The 16,032-nt window shown below is 33.0% G+C and overlaps 1 protein-coding gene and 1 long non-coding RNA gene across 2 annotated transcripts; one reads left to right on the top strand and one right to left on the bottom strand.

Annotated features, from left to right (window-relative positions):
- Window positions 1-448: 448 nt before the first annotated feature.
- On the bottom strand, window positions 449-5,857 carry LOC120413847 (uncharacterized). Its single transcript, XM_039574803.1, has one exon. It carries the CDS (start codon window positions 5,855-5,857, stop codon window positions 449-451), a length of 5,409 nt encoding a protein of 1,802 aa, XP_039430737.1.
- A 3,048-nt stretch (window positions 5,858-8,905) lies between these two features.
- On the top strand, window positions 8,906-15,307 carry LOC120413901 (uncharacterized). The gene is made up of 3 exons (XR_005604984.1): window positions 8,906-9,093; window positions 9,427-9,518; window positions 15,223-15,307. It is a non-coding gene; the product is annotated as an uncharacterized LOC120413901 (long non-coding RNA).
- Window positions 15,308-16,032: the final 725 nt, after the last annotated feature.

Here is a 16,032-nt window from a genome sequence, read left to right as displayed (position 1 = left end):
ACAAAGAGAACTGTCATTTGCTTTTGACAGTTCTCGCTGTCAAAAAAATCGAGCAGTCTGATGCGTGAACGCAACAAAAGGTAAACCAAAAAGCGAGTTATCGCGGTTAACGCGAGTTAAAGCAAAATAAAGCGGAAAGGTGAAAGTGAACGCTGCAAACCCGCATAATCAAAAACCATCGGGGGAATAGTCCAAACTATATTACTACTGTAGATTGTTCTAGTGGACTGTATTTTAAGTTCGTATTTTTCCTTCGATTTCGGCCGGAATGAAAGACGCGTGCGAATCGTACGGTTACGAGCTAGACAATGAGCGTTTTATTCTAAAGCTAAGTGTGCGCAAGAAAGAAATCAAAGAATACAATTCAAAAGGTAGCGCAGTTTTGTTTCTGTAGTAGTGTGCGTTCGATCTCATCGAACATTCTCCCCGGGCGTTGAAATGAACCATTTCAATTCTTCGCCAGCTGCTCCTCCAGTCGCTCCTCCGGCTGGACCTCCTGGTCCAACGGTAGAAGACAAATCTCGTGCACTGCACGCTTCAGCTCTCCCTTAGGCGTCCTCAGCGTCACGACTCTGGTCACGTTGTCCTTTCCCGGATGCAGCGCCACAATCCGAGCGAGAGGCCACTGCATCGGTGGCGTGTTGCGGTCGATGATCAGCACCAGGGCACCCGGCTTGATCGTCGTTTTCTTGTACCACTTTTGGCGGTTCTGTAATTCTGGAAGGTACTCCTTCGTCCACCTCTTCCAGAAATGTTGTTGCAGCGTCTGGACCAGTTGCCACCTGGATAGCGTGGATTCCTTCAGGGCGAGGTACGACGGTTCAGGAATTGCTTGTAACTCTCTCCCAATCAAAAAGTGGGCCGGGGTGATGGCAGTGAAGTCATTCGGGTCGTCCGACGATTGCGTTAACGGCCGCGAGTTGAGCACTGCTTCGATTTGGGTGAGAGTCGTGTAAAGTTCTTCGAAGGTGAGTCGGCGCTCTCCAACGATCCGCTTGAGGTGGTATTTCATCGACTTCACCCCAGCCTCCCAAATTCCTCCAAAGTGTGGGCTGCGGGGAGGGATGAATCGCCACTCGATATTCTTGCTGCTGCAGAAACTGTCCAGGTTCTTCTGGTGTAGCTCATTCTGGAAGAGACGAGCCAACTCTTCAAGTTCGTTGTTGCCACCAACCAGGTTGGTTCCGTTGTCCGAGAGAATGGTGCTGGGCACACCACGACGGCTCGCCATGCGCCGCAGCGCAGCGAGGAAGGCGTCGGACGAAAGGTTTGATACAAGCTCTAGGTGGATAGCTCTTGTACACAGGCAAACGAAGAGACAGACGTATCCCTTCGTTATCGTTGGTTTCCTCACAGCAGCGTTGGATTTGATCCAGAACGGGCCAGCAAAATCGATTCCGGTTCTGGCGAACGTTGGTGCTGGCTGGACTCGGTATGAGGGCAAATCCCCCATCAGCTGCGACGTCTTCGTTGGGTTGACCCGGAAACAGGTGATGCAGCTGCGGACCACCTTCCTGATCGTCGTCTTCACATTGAGCGGCCAGAACCTCTGTCTGACGACGGCGAGAAGTCCCCGTTGGCCGAGGTGCAAGTTCTCCTCGTGCAGGTGCCGAATGAGGAGCTCGGTTACCGGATGCTTGGCCGGCAACACCATCTGATGGCGACTGTCGTACGGGATGAAGGCGTGTTTGATGCGCCCACCGACCCGCAGGAGGCCATCGACGTCAAGGAACGGGTTGAGTCCGCACAGCCGGTGCCGTGCTCTCTTGTCGTCCAGTAGTGCAGCAATCTCGGTGTGGAACGCCTCGGCTTGAACCAGCTTCACGATAATTCCTTCCGCACGCTTGATCTCCTTACCAGTGAGCCACCCCTTGGTCACCTTCTTGCGCTTTGAAATGATGAACTCTGCAAATCGAGCGACGTAGGCCATGGCGCGTCGCAGCTTGAAGAAGTCGCTCACGTCGTCGAAGGCTTTCAATCGTTCAACAGCTGTCAAAGCGAGCGCAACCGCTGATTTCAGTTCTGGGAGTCTTTCATCGGGAATCATCGGTCCGGCGTCAGTTGTCGTCGGCACTGCAGGCGGGCCATCCCACCAGATGGGGCTCTTCAGCAGCTTGTTCGGAGTTGTGCCTCGGGAAATCAAATCAGCAGGATTGGAGTCAGTGCAAATATAGCCCCAGCGAAAAGCTCCAGTCAGTCGCTGAATTTCTGCTACTCGATTGGCCACAAACAACTGCAGATGTTGCGGTGGCTTTCGAATCCAGCTGAGTACGATTTGGGAGTCGCTCCACAAGTTGACTGAAGCGAACGTCGTACTTGTCGACGACAGCACCTTGGTTACCAAACGAGCGAGCAGTAGCGCCGCCAGCAGTTCGCCGCGCGGTGTTGAAATCTCTTTCTTCTTCTTGGTGGCCTTGGGGAGCAATCTCGACTTGCTGCATACCAGCTTCATGACGGTCGATCCGTCCAGTCGAGTCAACCTAGTGTAGATGCAGGCGCCGTAGGCTTGGTCCGACGCGTCGCAGTACCCGTGCAGCTCCACGAACTGCATCTCCTTGTAGAGAATCCACCTCGGTAGGCGGAGTTTCTTCAGAACCGGCAGCTCACGCCGGAATGACTGCCATTGTCGACCCATGTTCGGGGGAACGAGTTCGTCCCAGTCCGTCTTGAGAGACCCCACTCCGCGCAGGATCAATTTGGCCGCGGTCAGGACCGGCCCGATGAACCCTAGCGGGTCGAAGATCTTAGCAACCTGGCTGGCGACCTTCCGCCTAGTGAGTCGCTCGTTGCTAGCTGGCTCGAACTCCACCACGTCGAAAGAGAACGTGTCGCTCGCCGGTTGCCAGGCAACTCCGAGTGTTTTTACGAGGGCGTTCAAATCGAGCTCAGCAACGTTCAGTTTGGCTCCTTGTTGTGCTTCCGGAATGGCTTCCAGAATCGAGGGCGCGTTTGAGCACCACTTGTGTGCGGCGAAACCACCGCATCGCAGCAACCCGACGATCTCTCGTTGCAGTTGAAGTGCGTCGTCCAGAGACTGCGCACCCGTCAAAACGTCGTCGATGTAGCAAGAGCTTTGTAACACAGCGGCAGCGCGTGGAAATTCTGCTCCGTGGTCGTCGGCGAGCTGGTTCAGGGTCATCGTTGCTTGGAACGGTGACGAGGCGAGACCGTACGTTACGGTCAGCAAATCGAAGATCTTCAGCGGCTGGTTCTTGTCGTCTCTCCAAAACACTCGCTGAAATCGTGCGTCGTCGGGGTTGATCCTCACTTGGCGATACATTTTTGGGATGTCCAGGGTAAGCGCGAACCGGTAGCACCGGAAGTTCAGGAGTATCGCCATCAGATCGTTTTGGACGGTCGGTCCGGTCATCAGGGCATCGTTTAGTGAGACGCCGGACGTGGTCCTGGCGGAGCCATCGAACACCACCCGCAGCTTGGTCGTCGTGCTCGTCGGTTTGATGACACAGTGGTGCGGGAGATAATACGCCGGTCCACCGTTATCTGCATCTTCCGTGCGGACTTCACGCATATGGCCCAGGTTCTCGTATTCCTGCATGAATGCAGCGTACTGTTGTTTGAGTTCCGGTTCTCTGTCGAGTCGCCGCTCGACGGTCAGGAAGCGTTTCATGGCCATCTGCTTCGAATCGCCCAACTGGTTCTTCCGCTCGTTGAACGGGAGTCTGACGATGTATCGTCCTTCGCCGTCCCTCTGGTGAGTACGGCGAAAATGCTCAAGGCATTCGGCATTCGATGCCGTGTCGCCGGGTCCGGGGGCCAGCAGCTCGTCGCTGCCTTCGATCGTCCAGAACTGCTTGAGGATGTCGCTGAGGCGGTCATTCTCAGTCACAGTGCAGAGGGTTCGTAGTTTCGCTGGACTTGCACTGGACACCGATCCTCCGACGATCCAGCCAAGTTTCGTGTCACGCAGCGTTGGCAAGTTCGGCCCCATCTCGATTTGCTCGCTCTTGATGAGGTCCCAGAAAACATCCGCACCGATCAGCATGTCGATTTTGTTACGCTTGAAGAACACAGGGTCCGCGAGTTCGGTCCCTGGCGGGAGCGGCCACTTGCGAACGTCGATTGAGTAGGACGGTAGTTCCCCGGTGATCTTCGGTGCGATGAGCGTCTCGAGTGCCAAGCTGAATTCGTTGACTCGTGACTTGATACGGACTTCGATCTTGGATCGAATGCGCGTGTCCGAACCGTTCAATCCGCAGACGAGGAAACTGGCGGGTTGTCTTTCGAGAGCGAGTAATTTTGCGAACTGTTCAGTCACGAAGTGCGTTTGGGACGCTGAGTCTAGGAGGACTCTGCACGGATAGCTGACGCCTCCACTGCCGTAGGCCAGGACGACGGCAGTTGACAGGAGCGTGACGTTCACGGATCTCTCGACCTGGGCACAAAGCGTTGCGGTCGTCTCCGATCGGGTGCTGCTAGAACCAGTTGCCTGTTCCGTCCGAACCTGCGGCTCTTTCGACCGGCACAAATCCGCTTCTTCGTTCTTGGACGACGGATCTGCCGGCTTCTTGTCTCCGACGTGCAGCAGAGTGTGGTGGCGTTTGCCACACTTCTGGCAGGAACTCGATGAACACTCGCTGAGGCGGTGTCCACGCTGTAGGCAGTTGTAACAGGAACCACTTTTTCTCAAAACACTGTACTTTTCTTTGGCACTGTAGTTCTTGAACTGATCACACTTCCACAACTCGTGGTCACTTTTACACACTGCACACTTTTGCTCCGTCGTTGACACCAACGTGTTGCTTCTAGCCACCGCACGGGATGGCTTCGTCGCTTCCGAGTTTGACTTCGTGTTGACCTCGATCTTCTCCAGAATCTTGCAGCGTTCCTTGAGAAAGGCGATCGTCGCTGCGTACGCTGGAAGCTGACCAGCTTTCTGGCGAGTCTCCCAGGTCTTCCTGGTGTCTTTGTCCATCTTGGCAGACAGAACGTTGAGCAGCATCTGTTCTCCTAGTCCCACGACTGGTAGGTCCAAATTCTTGAGGGCGTTCACGTTCTTGGTGCACGTATCCAGTAGCTTCCGGAGTTCTTCGGCACTCTCCTTGGTGATCTTGGGCAGGTTGAAGAGCGCCTCAATATGTTTATCGATGATGAGGCGGTTGTCCTCGAATCTCTCCTCCAGACTGGCCCAGGCAGCATCATAATCATTGTTTTTAATGGTCTCCTCATCGATGAACCCCATCGCCTTTCCCTTCATACAATCCTTGAGGTGATAGAGTTTGATAGCCGGAGACTCCGTCTGGTAGCGCGCCATGATCGTCGTGAACATACACTTGAAGGACTTCCAATTCTCGTAGTTTCCATCAAAACTCGGAAGCGGAACACTCAACGGCGGTGGCTGGACCACAGCGGCAGCCGCATTCGCCGGGACGAGCTGATTCGCCGACGCCAACGACAGGCGCTGCTCCCGTTTGACGGCGGTTTCTAACAAGGTCTCCAGCTTGATGCTGACCTCGTTGTACAGGTGCTCGAACTCAATGTAACGGTTCTCTTGTTCCGTTCTCGCATCGTCAGAGAGGGGCAACGCGACAATTTCATTTTGGATAGTGTTGTACTCACGATAACAAGCGTCCACATTTTTCGAGTTTTGACGCAAAAACGGAATGTTTTTGAGGTTAGGATTTTGCCTTCCCTCCACTACGTCGACCAAAGCCGTGCTGATGCGCGTCAATTTCGACTTCACTGCCCCTCGCTGACGGACGAGAGCTTTCACTTTTTCTTCCATCTTCCTTTTCAGCTCTTTTCGCTTGTGTTCCAAAATCTGCTCCCTGATGGGGCTGTAGAACGTCTTCTTTTCTTCCTTTTGTTCCTCAGTTTCCCGAGCGCGAGGCTGGTGCATCGTTTTCCATGCTGGGAACACTGATCTTTTTTTTTTTTTTTTCACTGAAGCGGGCTCTCGCGAATTCAAGATGGCGCCGCTACACTCGACCGACACTTTAGCCGAACCGAATGCTCATTTTCGCGATTTTCCGTCGAAAATCCACTTTCCCGTAACTTTAACCGGTTCACTACTTCATTCGGCACAGAAGGACCAGAAATTTATGTAGATTGTTCTAGTGGACTGTATTTTAAGTTCGTATTTTTCCTTCGATTTCGGCCGGAATGAAAGACGCGTGCGAATCGTACGGTTACGAGCTAGACAATGAGCGTTTTATTCTAAAGCTAAGTGTGCGCAAGAAAGAAATCAAAGAATACAATTCAAAAGGTAGCGCAGTTTTGTTTCTGTAGTAGTGTGCGTTCGATCTCATCGAACAACTACTAAAAGAGATGTAGTTACCACATACTTAACCATTATCATATAGTTACGGCACTATACAAAACCATAACCCGAATAAAATTATATGATGATTTATATTGTCAAAACCATGAAGTTACAATAGATATTATAATATTTATGGTAAGTTTATGGTTGATTTTTTTTAACTTCATTGGAATGACGATAAAGTTATTGTAGATTTCATGGTTACAGCAAATTTCATGGTTTTGTTATTGGAAATGTTATAAATTGAAACAATAAAACTACTGTACATTTCATGAATACAGCAAATATTATGGTTTTGTTATTGGAAATCTCATAACGCATTTTTTTCCAATTTTTTGTTACAGTAAGTTTCATTGTAATGTTATAGTTGCATAGTGTGAACTTTTTTTGAACGATTTTTTTAAATAATGCGAATCATATAATAAAAGTATTAAAAATAAAAAAATTTAAAAATATTAAAATATTAAAATATTAAAATATTAAAATATTAAAATATTAAAATATTAAAATATTAAAATATTAAAATATTAAAATATTAAAATATTAAAATATTAAAATATTAAAATATTAAAATATTAAAATATTAAAATATTAAAATATTAAAATATTAAAATATTAAAATATTAAAATATTAAAATATTAAAATATTAAAATATTAAAATATTAAAATATTAAAATATTAAAATATTAAAATATTAAAATATTAAAATATTAAATATTAAAATATTAAAATATTAAAATATTAAAATATTAAAATATTAAAATATTAAAATATTAAAATATTAAAATATTAAAATATTAAAATATTAAAATATTAAAATATTAAAATAAACATTTAAACATTTAAACATTTAAACATTTCAACATTTAAACATTTAAACATTTAAACATTTAAACATTTAAACATTTAAACATTTAAACATTTAAACATTTAAACATTTAAACATTTAAACATTTAAACATTTAAACATTTAAACATTTAAACATTTAAACATTTAAACATTTAAACATTTAAACATTTAAACATTTAAACATTTAAACATTTAAACATTTAAACATTTAAACATTTAAACATTTAAACATTTCAACATTTAAACATTTAAACATTTAAACATTTAAACATTTAAACATTTAAACATTTCAACATTTAAACATTTAAACATTTAAACATTTAAACATTTAAACATTTAAACATTTAAACATTTAAACATTTAAACATTTAAACATTTAAACATTTAAACATTTAAACATTTAAACATTTAAACATTTAAACATTTAAACATTTAAACATTTAAACATTTAAACATTTAAACATTTAAACATTTAAATATTTAAACATTTAAACATTTAAACATTTCAATATTTAAACATTTAAACATTTAAACATTTAAACATTTAAACATTTAAACATTTAAACATTTAAACATTTAAACATTTAAACATTTAAACATTTAAACATTTAAACATTTAAACATTTAAACATTTAAACATTTAAACATTTAAACATTTAAACATTTAAACATTTAAACATTTAAACATTTAAACATTTAAACATTTAAACATTTAAACATTTAAACATTTAAACATTTAAACATTTTAACATTTAAACATTTAAACATTTAAACATTTAAACATTTAAACATTTAAACATTTAAATATTTAAACATTTAAACATTTAAACATTTAAACATTTAAATATTTAAACATTTAAACATTTAAACATTTCAATATTTAAACATTTAAACATTTAAACATTTAACCATTTAAACATTTAAACATTTAAACATTTAAACATTTAAACATTTAAACATTTAAACATTTAAACATTTAAACATTTAAACATTTAAACATTTAAACATTTAAACATTTAAACATTTAAACATTTAAACATTTAAACATTTAAACATTTAAACATTTAAACATTTAAACATTTAAACATTTAAACATTTAAACATTTAAACATTTATACATTTAAACATTTAAACATTTAAACATTTAAACATTTAAACATTTCAACATTTAAACATTTAAACATTTAAACATTTAAACATTTAAACATTTAAACATTTAAACATTTAAACATTTAAACATTTAAACATTTAAACATTTAAACATTCAAACATTTAAACATTTAAACATTTAAACATTTAAACATTTAAACATTTAAACATTTAAACATTTAAACATTTAAACATTTAAACATTTAAACATTTAAACATTTAAACATTTAAACATTTAAACATTTAAACATTTAAACATTTAAACATTTAAACATTTAAACATTTAAACATTTAAACATTTAAACATTTAAACATTTAAACATTTAAACATTTAAACATTTAAACATTTAAACATTTTAACATTTAAACATTTAAACATTTAAACATTTAAACATTTAAACATTTAAACATTTAAACATTTAAACATTTAAACATTTAAACATTTAAACATTTAAACATTTCAACATTTAAACATTTAAACATTTAAACATTTAAACATTTAAACATTTAAACATTTTTATTCAATAATAGAAACGGCAAAAAATATTAAGGATCACAAAACGAACACACCATGACACCTAAACTGGGCGACGTTCCCCAAACGAACGCACCATGGCGAGCTGTCATTTGTTTTCAATCGCGCGCGTGTTCGATCCTGTTTGTGTGGCGCAGTTGAAATCGAAAATACTCAAGTCGAATCGCGTGTGCTCGTGAAGGAAGTTGTTCCGGCGTTAGTTCAACATGGTTCTGATGGACAAATCCACCGGGTGACCGAACCGGAACGGCGGGATGGAGGAATTTTCGCATATTTGGGTGAGTATTTGGAGTTTTGTTGAACTTGGAGAGGGCGGAATCGCACCCGCAACAGCAGCAGGCATTTTCAGGCAAATTTCCCAAGCTATTGGCTGATGCACAAAGTGATTTGTTTACCTTTTTTTGGTACCCTCCGCAAAACTTCAAGCCATACAAAATTGTTGCCGGATCTTTTACGGGAGAGATCCGGAGAAAGATCCGGCAGCAATTTGTTTTGATTTGACGTTTGCTGAGGGTACGAACAAGTTTGGTTATGTTCAAAAGAGAATGGTCAAGGTCGAGCTTGCGAGAGCAATGGTCTGAACAAACTGTGTGTGTTCCTCTTTTTTACAGGGACTTCTTCTACCAGGCCCGGTGCCTACTGCGGACACTTCCGGCCGGATTTGTTCAGGATGGTCGTTTCGTCTGGAGGCGAAAATCGTTAGGTAAGTTGTGTGTTGATGCTCAACGGTGAACGTCCAAACAACGGTCTAGGAACTGAAAAATAACAGAAACAGAAAGTAGCGTTTGACGTTTATTGGCACGGTGCCTGTGTTAAATTTGTTTTGATGAATAAATTAAATAATAGAATTTGCAAATTTGAATGCCACTGATTATTACAAATGTTCATATAATTTTGTATTTAGCTGCTCATCAGACCGAATCTCAAAATGCTGAATCTTGGATGGAAATTAGGAAATTAGGATATTAGGAAATTAGGAAATTCGGAAATTAGGAAATTAGGAAATCAGGAAATTAGGAAATTAGGAAATTTGGAAATTCGGAAATTAGGAAATTAAGAAATTAGGAAATAAGGAAATTAGGAGATTAGGAAATTAGGAAATTAGAAAATTAGGAACTAAGGAAATAAGGAAATAGGAAATTAGGAAATAAGGAAATAAGGAAATTAGCAAATTAGCAAATTAGGAAATTAGGAAATTAGGAAATTAGGAAATAAGGAAATTGGGCAATTAGGAAATTAGGAAATAAGGAAATTAGGAAATTAGAAAATTAAGAAATTAAGAAATGAGGAAATTAGGAAATTGGGAAATTAGGAAATTCGGAAATTAGGAAATTCGGAAATTCAAAAATTCGGAAATTAGGAAATTCGGAAATTTGGAAATTAGGAACTTTAGAAATTAGAAAATAGGAAATTAGAAAATTAGGGAATTAGGAAATTTGGAAATTAGGAAATTAGGATATAAGGAAATTCGGAAATTAGGAAATTAGGAAATCAGGAAATTAGGAAATTTGGAAATTAGGCAATTAGGAAATTCGGATATTATTTCAAAAATTCGGAAATTAGGAAATTAGGAAATTAAGAAATTAGGAAATAAGGAAATTAGGAGATTAGGAAATTAGGAAATTAGGAACTTAGGAAATTAGGAAATTAGGAAATTAGGAAATTAGGAAATTCGGAAATTCGGAAATAAGGAAGTTTAGAAATTAGAAAATAGGAAATTAGAAAATTAGGGAATGAGGAAATTTGAAAATTAGGAAATTAGGAACTTAGGAAATTAGGCAATTAGGATATTAGGAAATTCGGAAATTAGGAAATTATGAAATTAGGAAATCAGGAAATTTGGAAATTAGGCAATTTAGGAAATTAGGAAATTAAGAAATTAGGAAATTAGGAAATTAGGAAATTCGGAAATTCGGAAATTAGGAAATTAAGAAATTAGGAAATTAGGAAATAAGGAAATTAGGAAATTAGGAAATTATAAAATTAGAAAATTAGAAAATTAGGAAATTCGGATATTATTTCAAAAATTCGGAAATTAGGAAATTAGGAAATTAAGAAATTAGGAAATAAGGAAATAAGGAAATTAGGAAATTAGGACCTTAGGAAATTAGGAAATTAGGAACTTAGGAAATTCGGAAATTAGGAAATTAGAAAATTGGGCAATTAGGAAATTAGGAAATAAGGAAATTAGGAAATTAAAAAATTAGGAAATTAGGAAATTCGGAATTTCGGAAATTAGGAAATTAGGAAATTCGGAAATTCGGAAATTCGGAAATTAGGAAGTATAGAAATTAGAAAATAGGAAATTAAAAAATTAGGGAATTAGGAAATTAGGAAATTAGGAAATTAGGAAATTAGGAAATTAGGAAATTAGGAAATTAGGAAATTAGGAAATTAGGAAATAAGGAAATTAGGAAATTATGAAATTAGGAAATTAGGAAATTAGGAAATTAGGAAATCAGGAAATTAGGAAATTAGGAAATTAGGAAATTAGGAAATTAGGAAATTAGGAAATTAGGAAATTAGGGAATTAGGAAATTGGGAAATTAAGAAATTAAAAAATTTAACAATTAAGAAATAACAAAATTAGGAAATTCGGATATTCAGAAATTCGGAAAAATAAGGAAATTAGGAAATTAGGAAATTAGGAAATTAAGAAATTTAGAAATTTAGAAATTAAGAAATAACAAAATTAAAAAATTAGGGAATAAGGAAATAAGGAAAATAAGAAATTAGGAAATCAGGAAATTAGAAAATTAAAAATTAGAAAATTAGAAAATTAGAAAATTAGAAAATTAGAAAATTAGAAAATTAGAAAATTAGAAAATTAGAAAATTGGAAAATTGGAAAATTAGAAAATTAGAAAATTAGAAAATTAGAAAATTAGAAAATAAGATAATTAGAAAATTAGATAATTAGAAAATTAGAAAATTAGAAAATTAGAAAATTGGAAAATTACAAAATTACAAAATTACAAAATTACAAAATTACAAAATTACAAAATTACAAAATTACAAAATTACAAAATTACAAAATTACAAAATTATAAAAATTACAAAATTACAAAATTACAAAATTACAAAATTACAAAATTACAAAATTACAAAATTACAAAATTACAAAATTACAAAATTACAAAATTACAAAATTACAAAATTACAAAATTACAAAATTACAAAATTACAAAATTACAAAATTACAAAATTACAAAATTACAAAATTACAAAATTACAAAATTACAAAATTACAAAATTACAAAATTACAAAATTAGAAAATTAGAAAATTAGAAAATTAGAAAATTAGAAAATTAGAAAATTAGAAAATTAGAAAATTAAAAAAATAGAAAATTAGAAAATTAGAAAATTAGAAAATTAGAAAATTAGAAAATAAGAAAATTAGAAAATTAGAAAATTAGAAAATTAGAAAATTAGAAAATTAGAAAATTAGAAAATTAGAAAATTAGAAAATTAGAAAATTAGAAAATTAGAAAATTAGAAAATTAGAAAATTAGAAAATTAGAAAATTAGAAAATTGGAAAATTAGAAAATTAGAAAATTAGAAAATTAGAAAATTAGAAAATTAGAAAATTAGAAAATTAGAAAATTAGAAAATTAGAAAATTAGAAAATTAGAAAATTAGAAAATTAGAAAATTAGAAAATTAGAAAATTAGAAAATTAGAAAATTAGAAAATTAGAAAATTGGAAAATTGGAAAATTAGAAAATTAGAAAATTAGAAAATTAGAAAATTAGAAAATTAGAAAATTAGAAAATTAGAAAATTAGAAAATTAGAAAATTAGAAAATTAGAAAATTAGAAAATTAGAAAATTAGAAAATTAGAAAATTAGAAAATTAGAAAATTAGAAAATTAGAAAATTAAAAAATTAGAAAATTAGAAAATTAGAAAATTAGAAAATTAGAAAATTAGAAAATTAGAAAATTAGAAAATTAGAAAATTAGAAAATTAGAAAATTAGAAAATTAGAAAATTAGAAAATTAGAAAATTAGAAAATTAGAAAATTAGAAAATTAGAAAATTAGAAAATTAGAAAATTAGAAAATTAGAAAATTAGAAAATTAGAAAATTAGAAAATTAGAAAATTAGAAAATTAGAAAATTAGAAAATTAGAAAATTAGAAAATTAGAAAATTAGAAAATTAGAAAATTAGAAAATTAAAAAATTAGAAAATTAGAAACTAAGAAAATTAGGAAATTAGGATATTAAGAAATTAGGAAATAAAGAAATTAGGAAATTGAGTTATTAAGAATTTAGTAATTTTAGAATTTTAGAATTTTAGAATTTTAGAATTTTAGAATTTTAGAATTTTAGAATTTTAGAATTTTAGAATTTTAGAATTTTAGAATTTTAGAATTTTAGAATTTTAGAATTTTAGAATTTTAGAATTTTAGAATTTTAGAATTTTAGAATTTTAGAATTTTAGAATTTTAGAATTTTAGAATTTTAGAATTTTAGAATTTTAGAATTTTAGAATTTTAGAATTTTAGAATTTTAGAATTTTAGAATTTTAGAATTTTAGAATTTTAGAATTTTAGAATTTTAGAATTTTAGAATTTTAGAATTTTAGAATTTTAGAATTTTAGAATTTTAGAATTTTAGAATTTTAAAATTTTAGAATTTTAGAATTTTAGAATTTTAGAATTTTAGAATTTTAGAATTTTAGAACTCTAGAATTTTAGAATTTTAGAATTTTAGAATTTTAGAATTTTAGAATTTTAGAATTTTAGAATTTTAGAATTTTAGAATTTTAGAATTTTAGAATTTTAGAATTTTAGAATTTTAGAATTTTAGAATTTTAGAATTTTAGAATTTTAGAATTTTAGAATTTTACAATTTTACAATTTTACAATTTTACAATTTTACAATTTTACAATTTTACAATTTTACAATTTTACAATTTTACAATTTTACAATTTTACAATTTTACAATTTTACAATTTTACAATTTTACAATTTTACAATTTTACAATTTTACAATTTTACAATTTTACAATTTTACAATTTTACAATTTTACAATTTTACAATTTTACAATTTTACAATTTTACAATTTTACAATTTTACAATTTTACAATTTTACAATTTTACAATTTTACAATTTTACAATTTTACAATTTTACAATTTTACAATTTTACAATTTTACAATTTTACAATTTTACAATTTTACAATTTTACAATTTTGCAATTTTACAATTTTACAATTTTACAATTTTACAATTTTACAATTTAACAATTTTACAATTTTACAATTTTACAATTTTACAATTTTACAATTTTACAATTTTAAAATTTTAGAATTTTAGAATTTTAGAATTTTAGAATTTTAGAATTTTAGAATTTTAGAATTTTAGAATTTTAGAATTTTAGAATTTTAGAATTTTAGAATTTTAGAATTTTAGAATTTTAGAATTTTAGAATTTTAGAATTTTAGAATTTTAGAATTTTAGAATTTTAGAATTTTTGAATTTTTGAATTTTTGAATTTTTGAATTTTTGAATTTTTGAATTTTTGAATTTTTTAAATTTTTGAATTTTTGAATTTTTGAATTTTTGAATTTTTGAATTTTTGAATTTTTGAATTTTTGAATTTTTGAATTTTTGAATTTTTGAATTTTTGAATTTTTGAATTTTTGAATTTTTGAATTTTTGAATTTTTGAATTTTTGAATTTTTGAATTTTTGAATTTTTGAATTTTTGAATTTTTGAATTTTTGAATTTTTGAATTTTTGAATTTTTGAATTTTTGAATTTTTGAATTTTTGAATTTTTGAATTTTTGAATTTTTGAATTTTTGAATTTTTGAATTTTTGAATTTTTGAATTTTTGAATTTTTGAATTTTTGAATTTTTGAATTTTTGAATTTTTGAATTTTTGAATTTTTGAATTTTTGAATTTTTGAATTTTTGAATTTTTGAATTTTTGAATTTTTGAATTTTTGAATTTTTGAATTTTTGAATTTTTGAATTTTTGAATTTTTGAATTTTTGAATTTTTGAATTTTTGAATTTTTGAATTTTTGAATTTTTGAATTTTAGAATTTTTGAATGTTTGAATTTTTGAATTTTTGAATTTTTGAATTTTTGAATTTTTGAATTTTTGAATTTTTGAATTTTTGAATTTTTGAATTTTTGAATTTTTGAATTTTTGAATTTTTGAATTTTTGAATTTTTGAATTTTTGAATTTTTGAATTTTTGAATTTTTGAATTTTTGAATTTTTGAATTTTTGAATTTTTGAATTTTTGAATTATTGTTTTTTTGAATTTTAGAATTTTAGGATTTTTGAATTTTAGGATTTTAGGATTTTAGAAACAGCTAATTTAATAGAATTTGTATCGAAACAAACGTGTGTAAATATTCCCCATGTCTTATTTACTATTTTTCTCTTCTACAGAGGCCTATTTCACTAAGGATTGTGCTTCACAAATACGCGAGAGTCCGCAGTAGTTCCGGCACCGGCTACAAACATTTCGAACAACGTCAGAAAGTTCGGATTGAAGCAGAATATTAAAAGAAAACGACGCGGAAAAAAAGTACTAATTTTTTAAAATCAACGAAAAAAACTATAAAAATACAATAAAACTTACCGTATTGACCATTAATTTCAATGTATAAATATATGTTTTACAGTACAATTTAGTGGAGAGAATAAAATAAATACAATGAAAATACAATGAATCATACTGTAGTTATTATTTATTTCAATGTACGAATATAGTTTAAACCGTACTATTTAGTATGTAAAAATCCATGAAGAACTGTGAATTTACTGTGCAAACCATTGTAATGATTACTGTTTTTATTATAAAGGTATGATGTTTTCTATGGTCAGGGTAATTTTTTGGACGGAAAAGGCATCAATGAAAATACGGTAGAATGTATAGTTTTTGGTTTTTTTTTGTATGGGGAAAAGTCGAAATTTTTATGGTGACTGTGCCTAACAATACCCCTTTTTTATAGTAATTTCCCAAAATAAGATATATTCTATGGTGAAAAAACATAAAGGCTACTGTAGAATCATGGTAAAAATAACCATAGAATTTATCGTGTGATAACCATAAAATCTACTGTAGATTTATAGTAAATCTTTATGCGGGAACGAAACTGATCGTCAAATGATGACGTTTTTATTGAAGTAAATCTAATGATTCTAACTATTTTTGAACTATTTGGGGTACAATAACCTTACACTAAACAGTTCGGA

This window comes from Culex pipiens, chromosome 2 (genome assembly GCF_016801865.2).
Source record: "Culex pipiens pallens isolate TS chromosome 2, TS_CPP_V2, whole genome shotgun sequence".
Lineage (NCBI taxonomy): Eukaryota > Metazoa > Arthropoda > Insecta > Diptera > Culicidae > Culex > Culex pipiens.
The sequence above is the reverse complement of the archived record's forward strand: the minus strand, read 5'-3'. Positions and strand labels throughout refer to the sequence as shown.